Source organism: Garra rufa, chromosome 4, assembly GCF_049309525.1.
Source record: "Garra rufa chromosome 4, GarRuf1.0, whole genome shotgun sequence".
Classification (NCBI taxonomy): Eukaryota; Metazoa; Chordata; class Actinopteri; order Cypriniformes; family Cyprinidae; genus Garra; species Garra rufa.
Window position 1 is genome coordinate 7,768,759 of NC_133364.1, and position 24,356 is coordinate 7,793,114.

Consider the following 24,356-nt stretch of genomic DNA (forward strand, 5'->3'; position numbering starts at 1 on the left):
TTCAGTATTTACATCTGGACATTCTAAAAAAATGGACTTTGTTTATTAAATTAGGAACTTACAGAAATACATCTTTACCTGTGTTCGTTACAGGAAACACCCCACTGATCTTTCAGCGCTGCTGTTAGGCGATCTGTACTACACCAGACTGGCACTCAATGGCTGCTCGGCTGAGCTGTCCCATGATTCTTTGCTCGAGTTGTACCAGATACTACATTCCAATTTTTCTTCCAACATTTCTAAGGTGAGGTTTAGCCCAGTGAGGGTTGGTGTTGTTAAGTGGGAATAGCACATATTTGACCCTGGACCACAAAACTAGTCATAAGTTGCACGGGAATATTTGTAGCAATAGCCAAAAATACATTGTATGAGTCAAAACGATCGATTTTTCTTTTATGCCAAAAATCATTAGGATATTAAGTAAAGATCATGCTCCATGAAGATATATTGTAAATTTTATACTGGAAATATATCAAAACGTAATTTTCGATTAGTAATATGCATTGCTAAGAACTTCATTTGGACAACTTTAATGGCAATTTTCTTAAAGGAACACTCCACTTTTTTTGGAAATGGGCTCATTCTCCAACTCCCCCCGAGTTAATAAGTTGAGTTTTACCGTTTTGAAATCCATTCAGCCGTTCTCCTGTTCTGGCGATATCACTTTTAGCATAGCTTAGCATAGATCATTGAATCCTATGAGACCAATAGCATCGCGTTCAAAAATAACCAATGAGTTTCCATATTTGTCCTATTTAAAACTTGACTCTTCTGTAGTTATATCGTGTACTAAGAAATGCAAAGCTTCAATTTTCTAGGCTGATAAGATTAGGAACTACACTCCCATTCCGGCGTAATAGTCAAGGAAGTTTGCTGCCGTAATATGGCCGAAGCAGAAGCAAGAATTCCCTGACGATTACGCCGGAATGGAAGTGTAGTTCCTAATCTTATCAGCCTAGAAACTCGCAGCTTTGCATTTCCACCGGTCTTAGTACACGATATAACTACAGAAGAGTCAAGTTTTAAATACAACAAATATGGAAACTCGTTGGCCATTTTTGAACGCGATGCTATTGGTCTAATAGGATTCAATGATCTATGCTAAGCTATGCTAAAAGCCAGAACAGGAGAATGGCTGAATGGGTTTCAAAACGATTGTTCCTTTAATATTTAGATTTTTTTTTGCACCATCAGATTCCAGATTTTTAAATAGTTTTATCTCAGACAAATATTGTCCTAACAAACCATACACCAATGGAAAGCTTATTTATGTATAAATATCAATTAAAAAAATTGAACCCTTGAAGTTGAGTTGTGGACCCTGATATTATGAAAATATATATCAGGGTGTCCGGGGGTCCTTAAAATGTCTTAAATTCAGATTCGATGGGTCTTAAATATTTTTGGTCACATTACCGCTAAAAAACCTTTGGTCTGACGGACCTAATGGCTAAGATTCCCCCAAACATTTCTTGCTTGTAAATTCATAAATGTATTGAAAACATTAATCTTATAAATTATATATTATTTATTGCACTTGTAATTTTGCAGTGTAAATTATTTAATCTGCCTGGTAACAATATAGAATTTGTTGATTCTAAATGAAATATGATGCATACATTTAAAAAGTAAAAACAATAGGCCTTTATATAGGTAAATAAAAAATGTGCTGATTTAAGTATGGTAAAGTTGAACACTGATGAAAATATTGCTTATAAAAATATTTTTGTGTGGAATATTGTCTGCTGATATGGAAAGTTCACTGTATATTGTAGTAATAAATATCATTAATGACATTTTAGTTTTGAAATTTAGTTTTCTTTTCACATTGAACACATTAAATATTACATATGCTGCATGTACTGCATATAAAGGTCTTAAAAAGTCTTAAATTTCACTTGTTCATATCTGTAAAAACCCTGTAGATTTTACTAGTTCCACTTGTTTTTAATCCTTCACAGATTCGTTTGCTGACCCTCCGAATTATGTCAAACTTTGAGGCTGATCTTCCTAAACCAACAGAGGTAACATTTATGAGATTTTTCAACAGCAATGACTGTGAAAAGCACATGCACGTGTTTATTAACTCTGTCTTTTTTTACAGGGAGAGGAGAGCTCAGATGTGCAGACGGTGTTTGCCGTGTGTCTGCAGGCAGAGCAGGTCCCGGCCACAGTGCAGGACTACAGGGAGAAACTGCTACATCTTCGTAAACTCCGTCATGACCTGGTGCAGCCCTGTCTGCCCAAGGGAGATTTCCATGAGGTAGCTAATGCCTTTTACTCAAATATTGAATTATTTCTGAAAAACATTGTTACAGATGTTTGTGTGTGGTTTTTTTTATAGGTTCCTCTTCGTTATCTCATTGCAATGCTGTTTATCAATTTCCGACCTCTCTGGGATCCAGTTATGGAGCTGTTGGTGTAAGTTCACATATGCTCACTTTGGGCCACATTAAAAGAATCAAAATAAACCAAATGCGGTCATTATACAATTTATATCCTCTTTCGTACACAAGATTGTTTATTAAATTCCAAGTTTTGCATAAAAATGACCATACGCCCAATTTTCTGTTGTACGTTACTTTCATAAATGAGGCCCCTTGTGTCTCCAACAGTGTTTTCTATTTATCTATTATTTGTGCCTTGGTTTAACATGTTTTCATTTGCTCAGGAACCATGCAAAAGAAATGGACAACAAGTCATTCTGGAAGGTCTATTATGAACATGTGGAGATGGTTGCTGCTCTAGCTGGTGAGTTTTTTAACTGAGTTGTTGACCTGTTACACTTTCTCCCTGGTCTTTAGTCTTTAAAATGCTTGAATCTTAAATCTCAGAGGAAGAGCTTGAGCCAGATGATGACTATGAGGAGGGAGGCGGAGAACAACAAGCAGCAAAGCAGCTCCGAGGTCCAGGCACCTGCGTGATTGAAAGCGGGGATGTGGGAGTTTTGTTTCTGGAAGAGCTGGACCACGTACTGAATCCCACTGACCGGACGGACTTCACAAACTTCCGCAGTCTGCTTTGGCAAGCAATGGCCAAGTTTCCCGACAGAGTGGAGCCACGTAGCCGAGAGCTCAGCCCATTGCTGCTGCGCTTTGTCAGGTGTGTTTGAGCTTTGTGTCGTCAGCCTATTTGTCTGTATAGAAAGTTCTCCATAACAGGCTTTTCTCTGCCTTCACAGTAACGTGTTCTACCCAGCTGACCTGCAGGTGGCTCCCACACAGAACCTCCTGAAGAGGAAGAGCGACGAGTCATCAGAGCAGGAAATGGGTGAAGAGGTAGTTGCAGACATGGAAGAAGATGAAGAAAAGGAAGAGGATTCCAAACAACCAAGAAAGAAGATGCCTAGAAAAGCAGCCGCCACGTAAGAGATGAACAGTTGTCTTTCTGTTCTGGTTACACACTATATACTCGGGATGGGATGACAAATCGATTCGTGGATCGATTCTGAGATCTTCCAAATGCATCGCGATTCTCTTTGGAATCGATTCTGAGCTTAGATTTTAACAGCAGATGGCACTCTAATCTAGTTTTTGTCTGCACACGCAAACGCTTACAAAGAAGAGCGCTGAAGAGCACTTGTGCATTTGGCTGAGTCATGTAATTTTACCTTGGCTCAAAATGCTTTTATGACATAAAATTAATGTAAACACAGCCCACTGTGAGCACCCTTGTAATTCGCTTCAACGTTTTCGAATTGTATGAATGGTTATTTTAGGTTCAAGTGCGTGTAAGGATTTGGAAACAAGCAGAGCACGGCTGTTTCTAAGTGCCATCTGCTGTTCAAAACTAAGCTCAAAACTATGCTAAATCATTTCTCGATTTGCGTTGCAACGATTTATCGTCCCACCCCTACTATATACGTGCCTAATATACACTGCTGGCCAAAGTGATTAAAAAACTAGTATTTTCACCAGCTAATAATGGTTTTAAGTCAGTTATTTCTATCTTTTGCTGTAGTGTGTCAGTAGGAAATATCAGAAACATCTCCAAGATGCTTTAAGAAACCTACCTGCAAAGTCACACTACTGTTAAAGGTTTTAGGCACTTGTGTAAAAATCCTGTACAATGAGAATGCTAGTGAATATACTAGTGTGCTAATAATTTTGGCCACCACTGTACCACACCAATGAACATTCATTTGTTTCTTGTCCACATATGCATTTATTTTGTTACAGGCAGCTCATTGCATACTTGAAGGTCTTTTCCAAATTCAACAACCCAAAAGCTTTATATATGGAGCCAAAACTACGTGAACTGTACACCCAGGTATGATTTTCCCATCTTTATGTGAAAGATAATTTTGCCTATTTAATACTCTGTGAATGGCTAATTCTTTGTCTAAACCCACAGCTTTTGTGCCATAAAGACCAACAAATCCAGAAAATAGCACTGGATTGTTTGATGACATACAAAGACCCGAACATTCTTCCTTACAAGTAAGTCTTCCAACACAAAGCACCAAAATACACTGTCCCTTCTCTTCTTTTTCTGTAATAACTCTGTATCTTACAGAAACTAGGTCACTTTATGAATAGAATGCTTTATATCCAGAACAGCGACTGATGGTATCTTCCAACACACTTCTTTGGTTACCTTACTAACTTTCACTGCTGAGATACCGGAATGTACCAATTGCCTCAGGAAGTCTTTTAGTCTATTATAATATTCATTTCACATCTCTGGGTTACTTTGAGCCAGTTTTGTCATTTTAAGGAGGGGAAAAAAATACCTAGAGGCAACCCTCACTGACCTAAATTTAAGCCTGTTATCAGAGCTTTTCTCCAACCTTAAACTTGCTTTGAGGGATGCTTTAAAGAAGTTTCAAACATTTTCTAGATGTGTAGACATGTTTTATTATTTATTTTTGGGGTGTATTAATATGACAGCTTAAAGCCGTACTGTGAAATATTTTTTAACCCCTTAACTATCACGTTCCCACCTGTGGGATGCTTGCCAGCTGTTTTTTAGTAAAAATAATAATTTATTTATAATTTGAAAGTCCAAAAATCATCCTGTGAAAACCGTTTTAAAATCGGACATTGCATTAGCATGGAAAATGGTACTTTAAAATCTTTTGGCGATCTCCTTCCCCTTAGCGGCGGTGTCAAGTGTCATATTACAAAATGCATTACAGTCTTTTATAATCAAAACTTTTTATAATCTTGACGAAAAACATATTGTGAATGTCTGAGTCTCATGATTCCATATTTGATGGCAAAATTGACAGAAATTTTGAGATTTGTGACAGAAAAATGCATTTAAAAAAATCTATGGAGTTGGCACCGGTAGCTGTTTGTGGTTTAACGCTCTGAATAAACTTTTACAGGAACCTTAATTTTTTTCATATCAACTTTAAATTTGGAACGTAATATATCTAGACATAGCTATAGGCTATAGTTAAACATTGCTGCAGTTGCGGTGTTCCCCAAAGCTTTGTTTTAGGCCCGAAATGATTGTCCATTTTTCATTGTTTACAGAGAGAATCTGGAGAGACTTCTGGATGACAAGCATTTTAAAGATGAGATTGCTCATTTCAACATCACAGAGGAAGGAGCCGTGGTACTTCCGTCACACAGACCCAAACTTATTCCAATGCTAATGAGGTATGTGTGTAGATGCACAGTGCATATTGATAACATCATTGCACCCCTGTTGTTTCTTCTCTGAATGTGAATTTTATGTGCCTGCAATTAGTATTCTTTAATTTTTTCCTGCAGGATACTATATGGGCGAATGCGCACTAGGGTTGGCAGTAAGTTCCAGGGTAAGGGGAACACAATTTCACGCTCCTCCATAGTGCTGCGTTTCCTGGCAGCCTGTCAGCCAGAGGAGATGGGCATGTTTATAGATCTTCTGCTGGAGCCTGTTTGTCATCATGCTGAAGGTACTGACTTTAAGCTTATTACAATTATTACATCCTCACATATCACTTAAATACACACCTATTGGCAATTCATTAGATATTAGAGATAATATATGTGACCCCAGACCATAAAACCAGTCATAAGGATACATTTTTTAGGATAGGACATTGTTTGGCCGAGATGCAACTATTTGAAAATCTGGAATCTGAGGGTGCAAAAAAAAAAAATCGCCTTTAAAGTTGTCCAAATGAAGTTCTTAGCAATGCATATTGCTAATCCAAATATAGGGTTTGATATATTTACGGAAGGAAATTTACAAAGTAAATATGATCTTTATCTAATCAGTGTTGTTTTTGACAACCATCTTAGATTTAGTCTTAGTCTTTTGGACTAAAATGCTTCTTAGTTTTAGTCAAATTTTAGTCACTTCTATATGTGATAGTTTTAGTCGACGAAAAGTCAAAAAGGTTTTAGTCTAGTTTTAGTCAAAAAAGGGAAAAAAGTAGTCTTTTAACAAATTAATGTAGGTCAGTAAGTATTTTGCTGTTGGGTAGTGTCACTTATAAGTTCTGAAAATAGCAGATCTATAGTTCAACACAATGTGAGCTTCCGGATCGACTATTTTCACCAATAATTACAATAATGAAGGAATGTTTTAGAACATAAAAGACAAACAAGGATGGAATGCTAAAACGGCTTGCCATACTAGTATAGCAAAGAGTATTTAATGCTAAAACGGCTTGCCATAGCGTCAGATACTTTTTAAGTTTTAATTGGCATGCACAATAAGCGGAAATGTCATGCATTTTAAACGTCTGACGGACCACCCACTAACATTTTCGTCTATTCTCGTCTCGTCAACGAAAACTCACACACGTCTCGTCATGTTTTAGTCATCAACGAGCCATTTTTATCTCGTCATCGTCTCGTTATCGTCATGAAAAAAAGTGGCGTCAACGAAATGATTTCGTCATCGTCATCGTTGACGAAAACAACACTGTATCTAATATCCTAATGATTTTTGGGCATAAAAGAAAAATGTATAATTTTGACCCATACAATGATTTTTTTTTAGCTATTGCTGCAAATATACCTGTGCAACTAAAGACTGGTTTTGTGGTCCAGGGTCACATTATTTGGACCACCTTCTCAACATTTAGGATATTTATAAATAAACTTCATTTATTGAGAAGCATGCATGAACTTACAACAGAAAATGCATAATTTTTTGCTCACAGGAGGATGTCTGGCAGCAGTAGAACGAGCCGTAGCCGAGACGAACATGTCTGCTGTTCTCCCTGTGGGTCGCCAACACGGCCTGCTCAACACCATGGAAATGCTCATCCAGGAAATGGGCCATCTCATGCACCTCTATCTGCCCAAAATCCTGCAGATGCTGCTGTGTATCACAGCCTCAGTGTCACACATACTGGATCACAGAGAGCAGGTGAGCTGAATGCAGAAAACCATCCTCAAATCTATTTAGATCTGTTTTTTTGTAGACGCTGATCTCAAAAGCTCACTCTTCTTGATGTTCCTCTAGCTCAGGCCAGGTTTCCTCAATCCTCTGAAGAACTTGCGGCGTCTGGGGATTCTACGCATTCAAGACTTCTTTGATGGCTTTGAGTCTTACAGCTTTACTGCAGATGAGATTGATGCAGTGTTTCAAGCTGTGGTGTGGCCTAAGGTGTGTGCATAAGAACTTCAGTAGCTTTAATAAACCATTTAAAATCAGAAAATGTATGGCTCATTGTAATTTATGTAAGTTGTGCACTCTTTTCAAAAGAGGCTTTTATGAAATTCCTTTTTTATACTCAATGTTTGTTGACAATTTTAAGGTTCTAAATATATTTAAATGAAGACTGGAGTGCATAACCCAGTTAACCCCAGTTGTTTTTTGTTTATTAGGTGTGTCTTCTATCCACTGAAAGCCCGTATGCACCAACACCCCTTCTGAAAGTCATCTTTGTGTGGAGCCAAAATCCTAGGTGAGTTCATTGAACACAGGTTTGTTGACTTGGCACATTGGAACCCTAAAATTTAAAATGTCGAAAAACTCCCATCTCATTTTCTCCATCAAATTCAAAAGTTATTTCAAAATCACCCTACATCGCTGCAGAAGTACCGACCCAGTGTTTGCACAGTGAACATGCAAAGAAGATCAAACACCCTTAACAAAAATGGTAAAACAGCAATGTAGGACAATTTTCAAGTTGAGGGAGAAAATGAGATAGGAGTTTTTCAACATACCCTGTCTTGAACAGGAAAGAAAATTTAGGCAGAGCAAGACAAGACAAGTGTTAAAAAGTATATCAATTGTAAAAAAAAAATTAAATAACCGATTGTTTCGCTAGATAAGAACGTTCTTCCTCGTCTGCGATCATTTACAACCGCATTTGGGATCATTTGAAGCCGCATTAAAACTGCATTTTAGAAGTTCAAACCCAGGGCACAATAGAAGTCCACTATATGTAGGAAATTCCTGAAATGTTTTCCTTTAAAAAACATAATTTCTTTATGACTGAAGAAGGAAATACATGAACATCATGGATGACAAGAGGGCGAGTACATTATCTGTAAAAAAATTTTCTAGAAAGTGAACTAATCCTTTAAGGCATTTTTAAAGAAATCAAGACCTTTCTGATTTACTGCCTTGTTCAAGGACCAGAAAGTAAGTAAGGACATCAATAAAATAGTCCATGTGATATCAATGATTCAACCCTAATTTTATGATGCTACTTTTTGTGTGCATAGAAAACAAAAATAACCACTTCTTTTAACAATATCTTCTCTTCTGTGTCAATCGACACGTTCACAAGATTACCACGATGTGTCATTATTGTGAAGCTCCTTTCTGTATTATAAAAATCTCTATTTAAATAAATGTGACTTGACTTGAAGCTATGATTGATGCCATTTTTATAATTGTATCGCTGATTTGAAATGTTATAGCAATGCAGTCTTACTATAATATAAATGTTCTCTTTTCTCCCTGTCAGATATTTCCCTTTGCTTGCAAAGCAGAGACCGGGCCACCCTGAATATGACATCCTGCGTAATGTATTCGCTTTGTTTTTCTCCAAAAACCTGTCTGCCGTCACGACGGCCATGGTGGTGGATATAGCCGAGACCTTGCTGACCACTCCAGACTATGAACCCAAGGAGAATGAATCTGTGCTGGTTGTGAACGACTGTGTGATCCCCGAACCCCATCAGACCTGTGATGAATCAGGTAGCCATCAAGGGTGTTGATGATTATGCTAGAGGACCCATTATTTTTTGTATATCTCACATCTCTGTTTCTCTTCTCTGGGTAGATTCTTTGACTATCGGCTGCCGTCTGCTCCTTCCTCACATCCCAGCACTGCTGAAGTACCTCAGCAGAGTCGTGTGTAACTCTGAACGCCTCAAGAAGACGCAATTCAAAGCTCAAGTCAAGAAAGAGCTCAACATCCTCTCAAAGTATGTCCATATAAATCTGTTTATACACACAGGCTTGGTAAAGGGCCACTCGCATCAAGAACTAGAACTATACGAATTTAATAATCTTTCTTTTTCTATGAGAACTGTGAACGAGAGAGGAAATGTATCATTGGAATCACTTTCAGAATGATATTTTCAAATGAAATTCCAATGACTTTATAGAACTTGAGCATTTGATAGATGTGACCGTGAACCTCAAAACTTAAGTAGCACGGGTATATTTGTAGCAATAGCCAAAAATATACTGCATGGTTCCAAAAATCAATGGGAAATTAATTAAAGCTGTTACATGAAGATATTTTGTAAATTTCCTGCCGTAAATATATCGTAACTTAATTTTTGATTAGTAATATGCATTGCTAAGAACTTCATTTGGTCAACTTTAAAGGTGATTTTCTCAATATTTGAATTTTTTGCACCCTCAGATTCAAGATTTTCAAAAAGTTGTATCACCAATATTGTCCTATCCTAACAAATTATACATCAATGGAAAGCTTGTTTATTCAGTATAAACCTAAATTAAAAATGACGCTTATGACTGGTTTTGTGGTCCAGGGTCACATATGGTTATCGTTATAGTAATCATTCTTGCTGTGAATGGGCCTTAATTGGTACTTCAGTAACCTCTGCAAGCTAGTTTGGCCCACCAAGTTGAGATCTAGTTGTGTGCATCATATTCTGTGAAGTAAAATATGCAAAAAAAGGATTAATTTAATGTTTTTCATTCTGTTGCAGGATCAGTAGATTTGTGACTGAAAAAGAACAGAGTTCAACACTCATCGGTTTGCTTCTGCCTTACCTTCACAAACTCAGGACTGCTCAGGTACACTCTTCAAGCCAGAAAATAATGTATATTTTATATTTATTTTATATATATTTTTTTCAGTGTTTTTAAAATAAGTCTTTTTGGCCACTGAGGCTGTTTTTATTTGATCAGAAATGCATTGAAAACAGCAATATTCTATTATATTATTGCAATTTTAAGTAATCATTTTCTATTTGAATATATTGTAAAATGTAATTCATTTCTGTGATGCAAAAATTGAATTTTTAGCATCATTTGTCTGGTCTTCAGTGTCACATGATCCTTCAGAAATCATTCTAATATCCTGATTTGCTGCTTAAGATACATTTCTCATTATCATCAATGTAGAAAGCAGTTGTGCTGCTTAATTACCATTTAAGTGAAAACAAAAAATAAATAAAATTAAATAAAAAAGAAAAAGTTGATGTTACAAAAGATTTACATTTCAAATAAATGATGTTCCATCCTAAAACACATTTCCTTCACAGGAGTAAATTAGATTTTAAAATATGTTACCCTGGAGCACAAAACCACGGGTATATTTATAGCAAAAGTCAAAAATACATTGTATGAGCCAAAATTATTGATTTTTCTTTTATGCCAAAAATCGTAAGGATATTAAGTAAAGATCATGTTCCATGAAGATATTTTGTAAATTTGCTATCATAAATATGCATTGCTAAAAACATCATTTGGACAACTTAAAAGGAAATTTTCTCAATATTTAGATTTTTTTATTTATTTTTTTGCACCTTCAGATTCCTGATTTTTCAAATAGTATAATATCTCAACCAAATATTGTCCTAGTATCATAACAAACCATACATCATTGAAAAGCTTATTTATCAGCTTTCAGATCATGTATAAATCTCAATAAAAAAAATACCCTTATGATTATTTTTGTGGTCCAGGGTCGCATATATTTAAATTAAAAATATATTTTTTAAATTAAGTAATTCACAATGTTACTGTTTTTACTGTACTTTTAATTAAATAAATGTAGCCTTGTTGAGCGAAAACTTCTAATAATCTTAATTATTCCAAACATTTTGACACTAGTGTATGTTATAGTACTGCTACTGCATTATATCTGTCGAAAGATTTAATTTGATAGCCATTTCCTTGTTTTTCTTTTAGGAAACACAGCTGGACATCCTTGGCACGGTGAAGAACCTGCTGAGACAATGTTCAGATCCCAACATGTTCCTCAAGCCTCTCAGCAAGCTTTTCTCCATCATCCAAGACAGAATTCCACGCCAAGCTCTGTGTGAAGCATTTCAGGTCTGTTTCTGAATTTCCAGGCACTTTAACACCACTTTGTTTTTTTTTCAAAACTCTTTCTAACTGGCTGAACATTTCTCTGTGCAGATTCTGTCAGAGATGGACAGTGAACTGACATACATCACAGATGTCGTGGTTGAGGTGAGGGCTCATTGAGGCAATCAGAAACAGATTTAGTTTTATTTCTTACAATTATTTTTGTGTTAACTGTCTCTCATTTCTTCTCCAGCTCAACGCGTTTGATAGCCGCCATCTGAATGAGATTTACTTTGACGTGCGTCTCTTGGCCTTCCAGAAGGTCATAAAGCATATTAAAGAGATGAGCACTTTGGATATGAGATACCTGAATGCCATCATGCACAACTGTTTCCACTCTATAGAGGTGACCGTTCTTGTGATGTTACTGTTATCCTCTAAATTTCTGTTTGTTTGTTGAGCTGCATTCAGTTTAAAATGCTTTTGGTGTTTTTCCGAGACAGATCGGCGACATGTCTTTGGCAGACAGTGCCACCATGTGTTTGTCAGCCATAATAACGCAGCTCTCTGAAATTGGATGCCCAGAGGTGGAATACAGGGAGATTGTGCAGAGCACCATATTGGTTGCAATTCAAAAGGGTTTGAAGAGCAAGACTGAGGTGAAAACCACTGACATGTTAGTTTGCGTGCAATACAGCACTGCAGTGTGTATATTTCATGGGCATTTCTTTTTTGTCTTTCTTTTGCAGAGTATACGAAATGATTACACTACAGTTCTGGCCTGCCTGGTGAAAGTTTTCCCCAACCAAAAGGATTTCCGTGAACTGGTGCAGCTGACGAACTATACCGATCTCGAGTCAGATTTCTTTGAGCATATGAAGCACATACAGGTAAATAAAGACATTCATAAAAAAGAGATATGCATTAAAGAATACGTAAAAAGAGAACATTTTTATTTTTTTAATGTAAGTAATTAAAAATTATCATGAAAAAGCAACTAAAATAGTAAGAAATTAAGGTGAAATTAAATAAAACATCTATAAAGCTACATACAATATAAAAATGAGCAGTATATATTATATAAGTAATATAAATGAAAAAGCAAATCAGCATTGTATATTATATAAGTAATTAAATGAAAACGCATATAAAATTTGAAAACGAAAATAAACACATTAAGCTTCTATGTATGTATGTATGTATGTATGTATGTATGTATGTATGTCTGTGTATATATGCATACAAATGCATAAAGACCTTTTTTATAGAAGTAATTAAAATTATAATGAAAAATAACTAAAATAGGAAGAAATTAAAATAAAATAAAATAAAACATCTATTTAAATAAATATATATTAAAAAACATTTTTTTCATTTTTAAAAAATATTTATTTAAATAGATGTTTTATTTTATTCTAATTATAATGAAAAAGAACTAAATAATTAAAACTATTTAACTAAATATTTAAATTATGATCAGTGAAAAAGCAAATGAAAATAAAAATTAAATATAAATATATATATATATATATATATATATATATATATATATATATATACACACACACACACACAAACACACACACACATATATATATATATATATATATATATATATATATATATATATATATATATATATATATATAAAACTTAAAAAATGAAGAAATGTTTTTTTTTTTTTTTTTTTTAGGTTTACAGAAGGGGTCGAGCACTAAGGAAGTTCGCCCGGCAGCTGACCGAGGGCAAGATTGTGATGTCCTCACGCTCCATGCAGAATTACATCATGCCCTACGCCATGATCATTCTAGTTGACGAAAAACTGCTGAAGGTTGGTACTGAGTCAGGTTATATTTCGGTTATCGTCAGCTGACTGTGTTTGAAACTGATAAATTCTCTGTGTTCTCAGTACGAACCCATGAAAACAGCCGCTGTGGAAGTTATTGGTGCTGTTTGCAGACGCTTTACCTGGTCGAAGTACTTGTATTACCTCAAACACTTCGTCCATTGTTTACAAACCGGAATAATTGAGCAGAAACTGGCTGTCAGGTATACTTCTGGTGCATTTGCATTTGTGCTTTTACGCAAATCTATGATGTTTTTGTTCTTTTCTGATTTTTCTGACTCTTTTCATTGATGTAGCTTGTTGCTGACTGTTCTTGATGCGTTCCACTTTGACCATGAGACTCTCAGTAAAGAAATCGAGGCAGCCAAGAACAAAAAGACAGGCGGTGAGATTGTCACAACAGCCACATTAAACGTGTTAACCAAAAAAGTGCTTAACTTGACTAATGTGAATTATCAACTTCAGAGCCCAGTGTTGTGATGGAAGAAGCTGAAGACGTGGCAGGGGAAACCATGGACACAGATGAAAGTGATGCTGAAGATGCCATGGAAACCGAAGAGGCTGGAGCAGCCGTTTCCACGCCAACAGATGCTGAGACGGAAGGCCCCAAAAAAACAAAAGAAGGCAAAGAGAATCAGATGAATAAAGTTCCTCTTGTCGTCAACAGTGGTCTTCCACAGAGTCAACGGGATTTAGAGGCGCTTGTTTCCACCATTCATCACACGGTCACTCAGACCGTCCTGCCTAAACTTCACAAGTGCCTCACAGCGAAGGTTTGAGCTCATATATAATACTTAATGAGTTACGTAGAACAAGACTAAAAGCTCTTAGTGGACTGTATTGCTGTCTGAAGTCTACAAAGGGTGTAAATGACAATTGAAGACTCACAGTTGATTCTATTAGGGTTTGGGCTTGTTCTGTAATGAATCAGTAGCCTAAAAGAATAGATAGCACAGACAAGTATTAGGGATGCACCGAAATGAAAATTCTTGGCTGAAGCCAAACAAAATTACACACATTACCAAACACGGTTTTTCGTATTTTTCCCCCATGTATTTTGCCAAATTTTTTTCACCATTGCATTAATTAAATAGACAATATTTGCTTTTTACAGTTTTGTCTTGCTTTTTAAAGAAAAACATAAATTACAAAAAACAATATTTTAAACAATATTTATTTAACACTGAAAATTTTTAACATTTTAAACATTATAGCCTACCAACAAAGCGCAATTTAACTTAAAATTAATAACTTAGTAAAATAATATTCTTTGGCCATTTTAAGACCCCCTTCTTGAATCAGGCATGGGTTTTTAATGTACAAATAAATGCAGCCTTGCTGAGCAGAGGAGAATGTTATAATAAATGTATTAATATACCTGTTGTAACGGTTGTTGTTATTTTGTGTTACTTTTTTCTTTTATTTTACAGAACAATAGTAAATTACAATACTGACATTTATAAATGTTGACTTTTATTTTTTGTTTGGGAAGTGAACTTTGCCTTTAAATGTTCTTTTCATTGGTCTTAAAATGCTCTTGTTTTTTTTTACTGCTATAATCCCACAAGTGTTAATGGAAAGAGATGTTTAGCATCAACTAATTGTACATCAATGTTTGTTTCTGCAGGTTAAACGAGATGATGAGCACAAGGCCGTGAAGTCTAAGGATGTGAAAGATGAAGAAGTGGTCAGGGTACCTATTGCATTCGCCATGGTTCAGCTCATGAAGTCTCTGCCAAAGGAAGTCATGGAAGCCAACTTGCCTGGGTATATTTGCTCGTTTTTTTGAGTGTATGAGAGATTGATCACAAGTTTTTTGGTGCAAACATTAGGTAAATGGTGCAGCATTTTCAGTTAATGCAACCTCTGAGTTGTGAAGTTAGGCTCAATTTGATGTCGATATATATATGTGTATATATTTATATGCAGCATCTTCCTGAAAGTGTGCGTCCACCTGAGGAGCCGTTTCCAGGAGATCCGTGATATCGCTCGAAGCACTTTGGTGAAGATCATACAGACGCTTGGGCATCAGTATCTACATTATCTGCTCAGCGAGATGCAAACGGTCTTAGTGAAGGGCTATCAGGTAAAATATTGTCTTTATGATGCAAGAAAAAACATTTTATATTCTAAAATGTTTTTAAAAGTGTTTTTCAAGATAAAACTTTAAAACATCTTTTTAGTTTTATTTTTGGTTAAACTTTGCTTTCACTATTAGCGTAGAAGCTGGCATGGCATTAAAAAGAAAAAATATAATTTTTTTTTGTTTTGTTTTTTTGGAAGTTCTATTAGGGTTACTTGATTTAGCATGAATGAATTTGTCATAAATAATGTAATATAGCTTTTTGCTAGACAATTCATATGAATGTAATTTTAATAAAGAGTAATAATATTTAAAAAGCATGCATGACATTTTATTTTTAATATTTTATATATTTATTACTATACTTATGACAAAGAATTTCAGCCTACAAAACAAAATTGATATGCAAAACATATCAAAATAAATCTTAATTGATAAATGAATGCTGCTTCAGGTTTCAGTCAAACCAAAATTTATTCAGACACCACCATTTTTTTACTTTTTTTATACTAGTGGCTGCAGGACACATTAGATAATTTATGTAGGTGAGGATAGCAAAATAATGTAAACTACGACATATACCAATAAAGTGGAGTACCAGTAAAATTGCAAAAAATTTGGGACTAGAAATTAATTCAGACGCTTTGACCTGACCATGTTTTGCTTTAGTGTTTTTTCTTTTTACGCCACAGTTGTTGTAATATTTTATTACCATTTTCTAAACTGTGATAATGTGAAAAATGTTGAAGGTGTCTCAATACATTTTGTTTTGACTGTATGTCTTTGACTGTTTGAATGTGGTTTTGAATAAATGGACCAAACTAAACAAGTGGCATGTCTTTAACCCATGTATAATTTGTTCTTTCAGGTCCATGTTTTGACCTTCACCGTGTACCATTTGCTCTCCATCCTAAAACCATCCTTGACCGGAGGGGATCTTGACCCATGCATGGACATGCTCATCTCGGTAAACAGCACTTATTATTTCAATGATAATTTCAAACAATCATACTCTTTATGCTCTAACTCTCCACATCCATCCTAGATCTTCAACAATGAGTTATTTGGGGCTGTAGCCGAGGAGAAAGACATCAAAGGAATTGTTTCCAAAGTGTTGGAGGCCCGTCACAGCAAGAGCTCTGATTCGTACGAGCTCCTCGCCCAGTTCTGCAGTCAGGAGCGCGTCATTCACCTCATCCTGCCACTCAAAGAGGTAAATAAGCAAAGAGCTACATTCGAGGCTGAGGATTTCTCAAGAGACTAATCTGGTCTTCCTCTTTGTAGATGCTGGAAAACACAGCCAGTCTGAAGGTGTCGAGGCGAGTGAATTCTGTGCTTCAAAAAATTGTGGCAGGACTCTTACTTAATAAGAGCATGAGCCCTCAGTCCATCCTACTGCTCTGCCACGGACTCGTCAGTGAGAGTCTGCCGCTCATTACCAGCAAAAACAAGTATGTCACACACATGCATTCAGAAATGCATTAGAGTAGGTTTAATCAAATCTGATTTTAACAGTTTCACATCTTGTATTCACCCAGAGAGAAGCCACTTCCACCTCCAGATCCTCGCCTGCCTCCGCCAAGCTGTTTACTGCTGCCTGCCACTCCTAAGAGAGGAGGCGCAAAAGCTGTCATTAACAACAAAACCAACATGCACATCCTAGTGGGAGCAGGTCTAAGTGTAAGAAAAATCCTTGGAATTTAAATAATGTTCAATACCAAGCAGAAATCGCACGTGTGATGCAAAGCTGAATTTTCAGCATCATTACTCCAGTCTTCAGTGTCACATGATCCTTAAAGGATTAGTTCACTTTCAGAGCAAAAATGTACAGATAATTTACTCACCCCTTTGTCATCCAAGATGTTCATGTCTTTCTTCCTTCAGTCAAAAAGTAATTGTTTCTTGAGGAAAACATTTCAGGAATTATCTGCATATAGTGGACTTCTATGGTGCCCCCAAGTTTGTACTTCCAAAATACAGTTTAAATGCAGCTTTAAATGGCTCTAAACGATCCCAGCCAAGGAAGAAGGGTCTTATCTAACGAAATGATCGGTCATTTTTTTTAAACAAATTAACAAATTATATACTTTTTAACTTCAAATGCTCATCTTGTCTCGTCTCTGCAATGTGCATGCGTAGTCTGTGTAAATATCTGGGTCAATACAGTTAGGGGATGTCGAAAAACTCCCATCTCGTTTTCTTCTTCAACTTTAAAAATATCCTACATTGTTGTTTTATTTTTTTATTTTTTGTAAAGGGAGTTTGATGATCTTTGTGTGTTCACTGGGTTGGTTCTTCTGCAGCAATGTAGGACGATTTTGAAGTTGGGGAAGAAAACGAGTTGGGGAGTTTTTCGACATACCCTAATTGTCTTGAGTTTACGCAGACATAGACAATACTAGCGTTTGAGGTTAAAAAGTATATAAATTGTCAGTTTGTTTCAAAAATGACAGATCATTTTGCTAGATAAGACCCTTCGTTTAAAGCCCTTTGAAGCTGCATCCCTTTGGGACACCATTGAAGTCCATTATATGGAGAGAAATCCTGAAGCATAATTTCTCATCGACTGAAGAAAGAAAGACATCTTGGATGACAAGGGGGTTAGTAAATTATCTGTAAATTTTTGTTGTGGAAGTGAACTGCTAGTATGCTGATTTGCTGTCGAGGAACATCAAGAAACTGTCACTTTTGATCAATTTAATGCATCCTTGCTTAATAAAAATTGATTTTCACATTTTTCTTATGCACTTTGAAAACCACTTAATATTTTACAAATATTTTGTTGCAGTATTGCTTTAACCACCAAAATGTCTCTTCCATAGTTGCTTTACTGCAGTCTGAAGAGTTCAAAGATCAACTCATCTGTTCCGTCAGTAAAGGAGATGCTGGATCCTTTTGTATCTCTTCTCCTGGATTGTCTTAACTCCATGCATGTAAAGGTCTGTCCTGCCCGGCATCGTATCAGTATTTTATTTTCTGAGATGTGTTGTGGTAAAAATAGCCAACCATTTTACATCAGCAAAAAAATTTCGCCCCCCAGTCCAAAATATGGATTTTTGAATTAATGTAATCTTTCATGGGTTTTCTACAGCATATTTTAGTAAGGGGCATCATTTACATTATATTAAGCCATACACGTCTTAATACATTTGATATTAAAGAGATATTAATAATGCTAAACTTTTGTGTTCATTAGGTGATTACAGAGGCTCTGCAGACCTTTATCTGGATCCTGAAGTTTCCTCTGCCGGCGGTGGAGCAGAATTACGAACAGCTGACCAAGCAGCTCTTTGTCCTGCTGAAGGACTACTCTAAAGCTGGAGCCGGCCGTGGAGAGAACTTCCACCTGGTTCAGAACTGCTTTAAGGTGCGAGAGACCCTCACCGCAATCTCATGTTGTCGTTTTGAAGTCTAAATCTGAATAATCCAGCATGAAATGTTCTGTATAGGCCATAACTGTTTTGGTGAGCAGCACGAAGAAGCAGTTAACCGAAACACAGCTGCAAGTGCTTCTGGGATATGCTGAGGAGGACATTTATGATCACTCGAGGCAAGCCACCGCATTCGGCCTCCTGAGGGTGAGTTGACCTACTCATCTAGACTGACTTGATCATCTGAGACAGATTTTTGTCAGACGAGGCATATTCTAATGCTGCTCAAGGAAAACCTGCAAATATGTGACCACAAAAAAAGTCATAAGTGTCCATTTTTTTGAAATTGAGATTTATGCATCTGAAAGATGAATAAATAAGCTTTCCATTGATGTATAGTTAAAGATACAACTAATTCTGAAGGTGCAAAAAATCTAAATATTGAAAAAAGACGCCTTTAAAGTTGTCCAAATTAAGTTCTTAGCAATGCATATTACTAATCAAAAATTACATTTTGATATATTTATAGTAGGAATTTTACAAAAAATCTTCATGGAACATGATCTTTACTTAATTTCCTAATGATTTTTGGCATAAAAGAAAAACCAATAATTTTGACCCATACTTTGTATTTTTGGCTATTGCTACAAATATACCCCAGCGACTTAAGACTGGTTTTGTGGTCCAGGGTCACATATTATAAAAATTATTAAAAACTACATAGACATGTAAAAAAAAAACTCAAACATGGCAAAAGCACAACTAAATTTCTAAAACTAACTAAAGTTTAAATTAAAAACAAAACAAATAAAAAACATATTAATAAAAACTGTATTAGTATCTCAGTGATATTAAAATTACACTTACCTATTTTTGTTACTTTTTGCCCATTTTTGTTTTATTTTGGTTTGTTTTAAGTTTACGTTTTAAAACAACTACAACTAAATAAACTAAAAACTAACATTTAATAAAAACTACATAGACATGCTTAAAACAAACTAATAAAAATGACAAAACTTTAACACAATTACTAAAATTTTAGCTGAAATGCAAATGTATATTTTTAAGTAAAATGTTATATTTATGTATTAAATTTATTCACAAGCAAATGATTTCTTTATATCAATGAGTCAGACATTAGTGAATCACCGTTAATCAAAAAGGTTTTCAGAAATCCTCCTCCAGTAATCATCGAACCATCATGGAAATTATTGGGTTTGTTTGACTTGCAGGCGATTCTCTCCAAGAAACTGGTGGTGCGTGAGATGGAGGATGTTATGAGAAAAGTGGCCAAGTTTGCCATCGACGGGTCAAACGAACAGGTCCGCATGCGCTGCAGACAGGTCAGTCAGGATTTTCATCATTAACATCATCCAGGTTAATGCTTTATGCTACTATCATCAGACTAATATCTGTCCTGTGCTGTGACCGCAGATCTACCTGAAGTACCTGATGGACTATCCACTGGGCAAAAAACTGAAGAATCATTTTGAATTCATAGTTGCTCAGCTTACGTAAGTTTAGAGCGTCTGATTAATAACAGATGGATGTGAATTGTTTTTGCTCATGTCAGGCAAATTAAAATATTTGTTTTCTTATTCTCTTCTCAGTTACGAATATGACACTGGGAGACAGTCTGCCCTGGAGCTGATGGCCTTCCTTTTCCAGCAATTTCCTAAGGTAATGTAACAAAAAAAGGCTGAAATGGTCGTGCAATACTCGTATTAACATTGTTGAAAGAAACCTTAATATTACCAGTGTTATTTAGTATTACTGAGATACTATTGTAGTTTTTATTCAGATTTGAATAGTGCTGGGCAATGATTAATTGCATCCCAAATAAAAGGTTTTGTGTATATATGTGTGTGCACTGTGTATATTTATTATGTATATATAAAGAGACACACATACAGTATGTTTATATTTATATTATATATAAATATATTTAATAAATATACAACATATTTTTCTTAAAAATATACACGCATGTGTGTGTATTTATACATAATAAATATACACAGTACACACACATATTATGCAAACACAACTTTTATTTTGGAGGCGAAATAATTACGAATAATCATTGGCCAGTACTAATTTAGAAGTTTAGTTTTAATTTTCATACATTTTTTATTTATTTTTATTTAAGTAAAAACATAAATTTAATTTAATTAATCTATTTAATTTTTTTTTTAAAGTCTAGTTGGCAATGTATATTCGGTAACACTTTACAATAAGGTTCATTAGTTAACATTAGTTAACCACATTAGTTAACATGAACTAATAATGAACTGCACTTATACAGCATTTATTAATCTGTGTTAATGTTAATTTCAACATTTACTAATACATTATTAAAATTGTTAACATTAGTTAATGCAGTGTGAACTAACGTAAACAAACAATGAACAACTGTATTTCCGTTAACTAATGTTAATAAAGATTAGTAAATACAGTAACAAATGTATTGCTCATGGTTAGTTCATGTTAGTTAATACATTACCTAATGTTTAGCTAATGAACCTTATTGTAAAGTGTTACCGTATATTCTTTTAAGGACTAAAAATAAGTAAAGTAAAATCAATTAATCGTGATTAATCGCATTCAAAATAAGAGTTTGTGTATGTAATGTATGTGTACTGTGTATATTTATTATGTATATATAAAGAGACACACATACAGTATATGTTTTAAAAATATTTATTTATATAGCACCTTTAAAACAAAATTACAAAGTGCTTTTCAATAAAAAGATCAGTACAGCAACAAAATTCAAAAATACCATCAAAACGTTTTTTATTCGTTTTTATTTTAGTTTTTAGTACATAGTTTAACTGCAAAAAAAAAAAAAAAAAAAAAGTTGCCTTGCCAAGTAGACAAATTTTTGAAAAATATGTATTTTATTTAAGTTAAAATTGTATTTTAAGGACTACATGAAAAGAGAAAGTCAATTAATTAATAATTTCAAAAAATGTTTGGGGAAGAATGTAAAAAATAAATATATAAAAATCTAAATTAAATTTAAAAAAATATTTATTTGATGCACAGTAACCTTTTGTTTTACTATTTTATTTTTTTATGCTTTTTTTGTACTTTTTTTTGTTACGAAAACATCAAAAAAAAAAAAAAAAAATATATATATATATATTTATTTTCTAGATTTTGTTTGTAATTAATTGTGATTAATTGATTTGACAGCCCTAGTTCAGATTTACCTTGTTTCAAGGAACAGGAATGTTTTTACTGTTTTTCAATGACCCTGAACTTTGCAAACATTAATGCACATTCCTTATTAATTAAAAAAAAACTTGGTTTGCCTCTGGAACAATTTTCTTGTAGTTTATGGCGTAAATTCTCCCTTTTTGTTTAATGAAAAAATTCCTTGCTCCATTCTGGCATGACCTAGCGATTTTCTGTTGGATAAATTAAGGTCCCATTTTGCTTTACATTCAATATTCAGTGCTTTATATTATGCAAATTATTCTATACTTGGTGTTTATAATACTGTAAGATAATGATGTGTTCTTTGTTCACAGCCTCTCTTGCAAGGGAACTGTGGTTTGTTCTTTGTGCCTTTGTCATTGGCCATGTTAAACGATGATTCAGCAACCTGTAAGAAAATGGCAGCCCTGGCTATTAAGTCTCTTCTGAATCGGGTGGATTTGCAGGTTCAAAATTCGATGTTTAACCTGGTTAACACCTGGCTTACAAACGAGAAGGTGAGTAGGAATACTAAAAGAGGAGAAAGTCTTCTGAAATGTTTTTTTGCTTTTGATCTTAACGGTTTGCATTTGGGCTTTTGTAGATGGCCCTGCGGCGACTCGGAGCTCAGGTTTGTGGGCTGTTTGTAGAAGTTGAAGGGGAAAAATTCAGCCGGAGACTGGATGCCCTCATACCTCTCATAGAGAAAGAGATCCACACTTCCAACTTCGAGGACGTGAGTTTAGAGTTTCATAGTTTGTGGACTTATTTTGGATATGTTTGAGTCTCCTTGCATTGATGATGGTTGTGATGTGATTGATCAGATTGAGGAAGAGGAGGATGAGAAGGCTGCAGACAGACTGCTGTTCTGTTACCTGACGCTCATCGTCAAACTCATCAAAGAATGCAGGTTTTTGGAGCTCCACAAACCCGCAGACCTGCTCAACAGCATCTGGAGTATGAACGCATGAAGTTGAATCAAGTCAGTGTTGATTATAATGCACTTGTGAACCTGAGATGCATCATTTTCTTTCTCTGTCTCTCCAGGTCATATTGAATCCCATCTGCGTTACCCTCATTTCTGGGTCTGGGTGACAGCCTCTCAGATCTTTGGTTTGCTGTTTGCTGCTCATAAACCAGAGGAGCTCTTGGCCTCATGCAGGTCTCAGGAGAAAACGAGTAAAACCAAACAGCCTGTGGCCAGCGCTTTCCTCATGGACAACCTGTATCAGAAGGCAAGAGACTAGAGAAGCTGCACTTGAAGTGAAAATGCTTATTTCATGAAGACAGACTCAATTCATTAATTTTTTGTTTCTAAAATGTCAGATGAGAGAGCTGGTCCTGTCCTGCTGTTACCAAATGCAGTCTAAGTTCATCGATGTTACTGCTGGAGAGCAGGTAAGGGAAAAAAAAAAAAGATATATATTATATATATATATATCATTATAATTGAAAAAATGTTTGAGGAAAAAATTTAAAAAACAAAAAAATTATTAAAACAAAAATTACATGATTTATTTTAGTTGATTTTTGTAAGCTGCATTGATTAAACATTTTGTTTTACTATTTTATTTATTTTCTTTACTTTTGTTTTTTACATTTTTGTAAGTTTATAAGTATATTATTTAATTGTAATTGTATTACAAATTATTTCATTAGAAATTCTTACATTACACAATACACACAATGTTTGATATTGATATTTGTTTTGTATATTTACATTTTTGTTACCAAAAACCCTACATATAAAAAGAAAGTCATGATAATTAAAAAAATGTTTGGAAATTTGTTTTTGTTATGTTCCTTTATCAGGTGGTGAAGAACTTGATTTACGTGGCCAAGGTGATTTACCTCATGTCACCAGAGTCTGATACCGCAAATCCAGCTGAAGAACAGGAGGGTGAGGAGAAAGAAATGACAGATAACATAAAGGAGAATGGGGAGGAAGAAGAGGAAGACAAGAAGCAGAAGAACAAGCCTCCATCTCTCTTATGGGTGATGAAGAAGCTTTCATTACAGGCCAGAAGAGAAGCAGCAGACACACCGAAAGTGCCTTTGAAGGTGGGTGTTAAATCAGTCTTTCTGTTTAGAATTGATTTCCCTAAAGGATACAGATGGATTTCTGGTAGGAACAATCTCTGATTTGAGGACCTCAAGCTCAGGGATGTGAATTAAGGAATGGCTTGCAAAAGTAAACATGCTTCTCCGTTACTGTTTTCTTTCTGTAGAGAATTTGTGTTTTTAAATTCTTGGGAGCCATAGCTGTGGATCTCGGAAAAGATCGACTTGGACCGTATCTGACCACTGTCATCGCACCTCTCTACAGGGAGCTGGACAGCACATATGCAGACCAAGGTCAGTCTACATGGGCCTTACAGTATAAGCACACAGAGTTTGTCCATCTGAGAAAAAATTGAAAAGTGATAGTAATAATAAACACAAT

General features: G+C 35.1%; 1 protein-coding gene across 1 annotated transcript in view; it reads left to right on the plus strand.

Moving 5' to 3' along the window:
* utp20 (UTP20 small subunit processome component) overlaps positions 1–24,356 on the plus strand; it is a 32,971-nt gene that overhangs the window by 6,001 nt on the left and 2,614 nt on the right. The window contains exons 16-60 of the mRNA XM_073838589.1: positions 94–244; positions 1,962–2,024; positions 2,105–2,263; positions 2,345–2,421; positions 2,672–2,751; positions 2,835–3,102; positions 3,182–3,364; positions 4,179–4,269; positions 4,354–4,439; positions 5,481–5,606; positions 5,721–5,887; positions 7,106–7,314; positions 7,411–7,554; positions 7,776–7,855; positions 8,867–9,099; positions 9,185–9,329; positions 10,086–10,173; positions 11,293–11,436; positions 11,524–11,577; positions 11,666–11,818; positions 11,916–12,071; positions 12,162–12,302; positions 13,106–13,243; positions 13,322–13,461; positions 13,555–13,643; positions 13,724–14,031; positions 14,886–15,025; positions 15,188–15,344; positions 16,210–16,308; positions 16,387–16,554; positions 16,626–16,792; positions 16,880–17,021; positions 18,164–18,280; positions 18,538–18,708; positions 18,791–18,919; positions 19,945–20,055; positions 20,147–20,226; positions 20,323–20,392; positions 22,249–22,431; positions 22,518–22,649; positions 22,738–22,870; positions 22,961–23,148; positions 23,240–23,311; positions 23,726–23,974; positions 24,142–24,268. Of these exons, the coding sequence (XP_073694690.1) occupies positions 94–244; positions 1,962–2,024; positions 2,105–2,263; positions 2,345–2,421; positions 2,672–2,751; positions 2,835–3,102; positions 3,182–3,364; positions 4,179–4,269; positions 4,354–4,439; positions 5,481–5,606; positions 5,721–5,887; positions 7,106–7,314; positions 7,411–7,554; positions 7,776–7,855; positions 8,867–9,099; positions 9,185–9,329; positions 10,086–10,173; positions 11,293–11,436; positions 11,524–11,577; positions 11,666–11,818; positions 11,916–12,071; positions 12,162–12,302; positions 13,106–13,243; positions 13,322–13,461; positions 13,555–13,643; positions 13,724–14,031; positions 14,886–15,025; positions 15,188–15,344; positions 16,210–16,308; positions 16,387–16,554; positions 16,626–16,792; positions 16,880–17,021; positions 18,164–18,280; positions 18,538–18,708; positions 18,791–18,919; positions 19,945–20,055; positions 20,147–20,226; positions 20,323–20,392; positions 22,249–22,431; positions 22,518–22,649; positions 22,738–22,870; positions 22,961–23,148; positions 23,240–23,311; positions 23,726–23,974; positions 24,142–24,268 (6,308 nt within the window). The remainder of the gene's footprint in view (positions 1–93; positions 245–1,961; positions 2,025–2,104; positions 2,264–2,344; positions 2,422–2,671; positions 2,752–2,834; positions 3,103–3,181; positions 3,365–4,178; positions 4,270–4,353; positions 4,440–5,480; positions 5,607–5,720; positions 5,888–7,105; positions 7,315–7,410; positions 7,555–7,775; positions 7,856–8,866; positions 9,100–9,184; positions 9,330–10,085; positions 10,174–11,292; positions 11,437–11,523; positions 11,578–11,665; positions 11,819–11,915; positions 12,072–12,161; positions 12,303–13,105; positions 13,244–13,321; positions 13,462–13,554; positions 13,644–13,723; positions 14,032–14,885; positions 15,026–15,187; positions 15,345–16,209; positions 16,309–16,386; positions 16,555–16,625; positions 16,793–16,879; positions 17,022–18,163; positions 18,281–18,537; positions 18,709–18,790; positions 18,920–19,944; positions 20,056–20,146; positions 20,227–20,322; positions 20,393–22,248; positions 22,432–22,517; positions 22,650–22,737; positions 22,871–22,960; positions 23,149–23,239; positions 23,312–23,725; positions 23,975–24,141; positions 24,269–24,356) is intronic.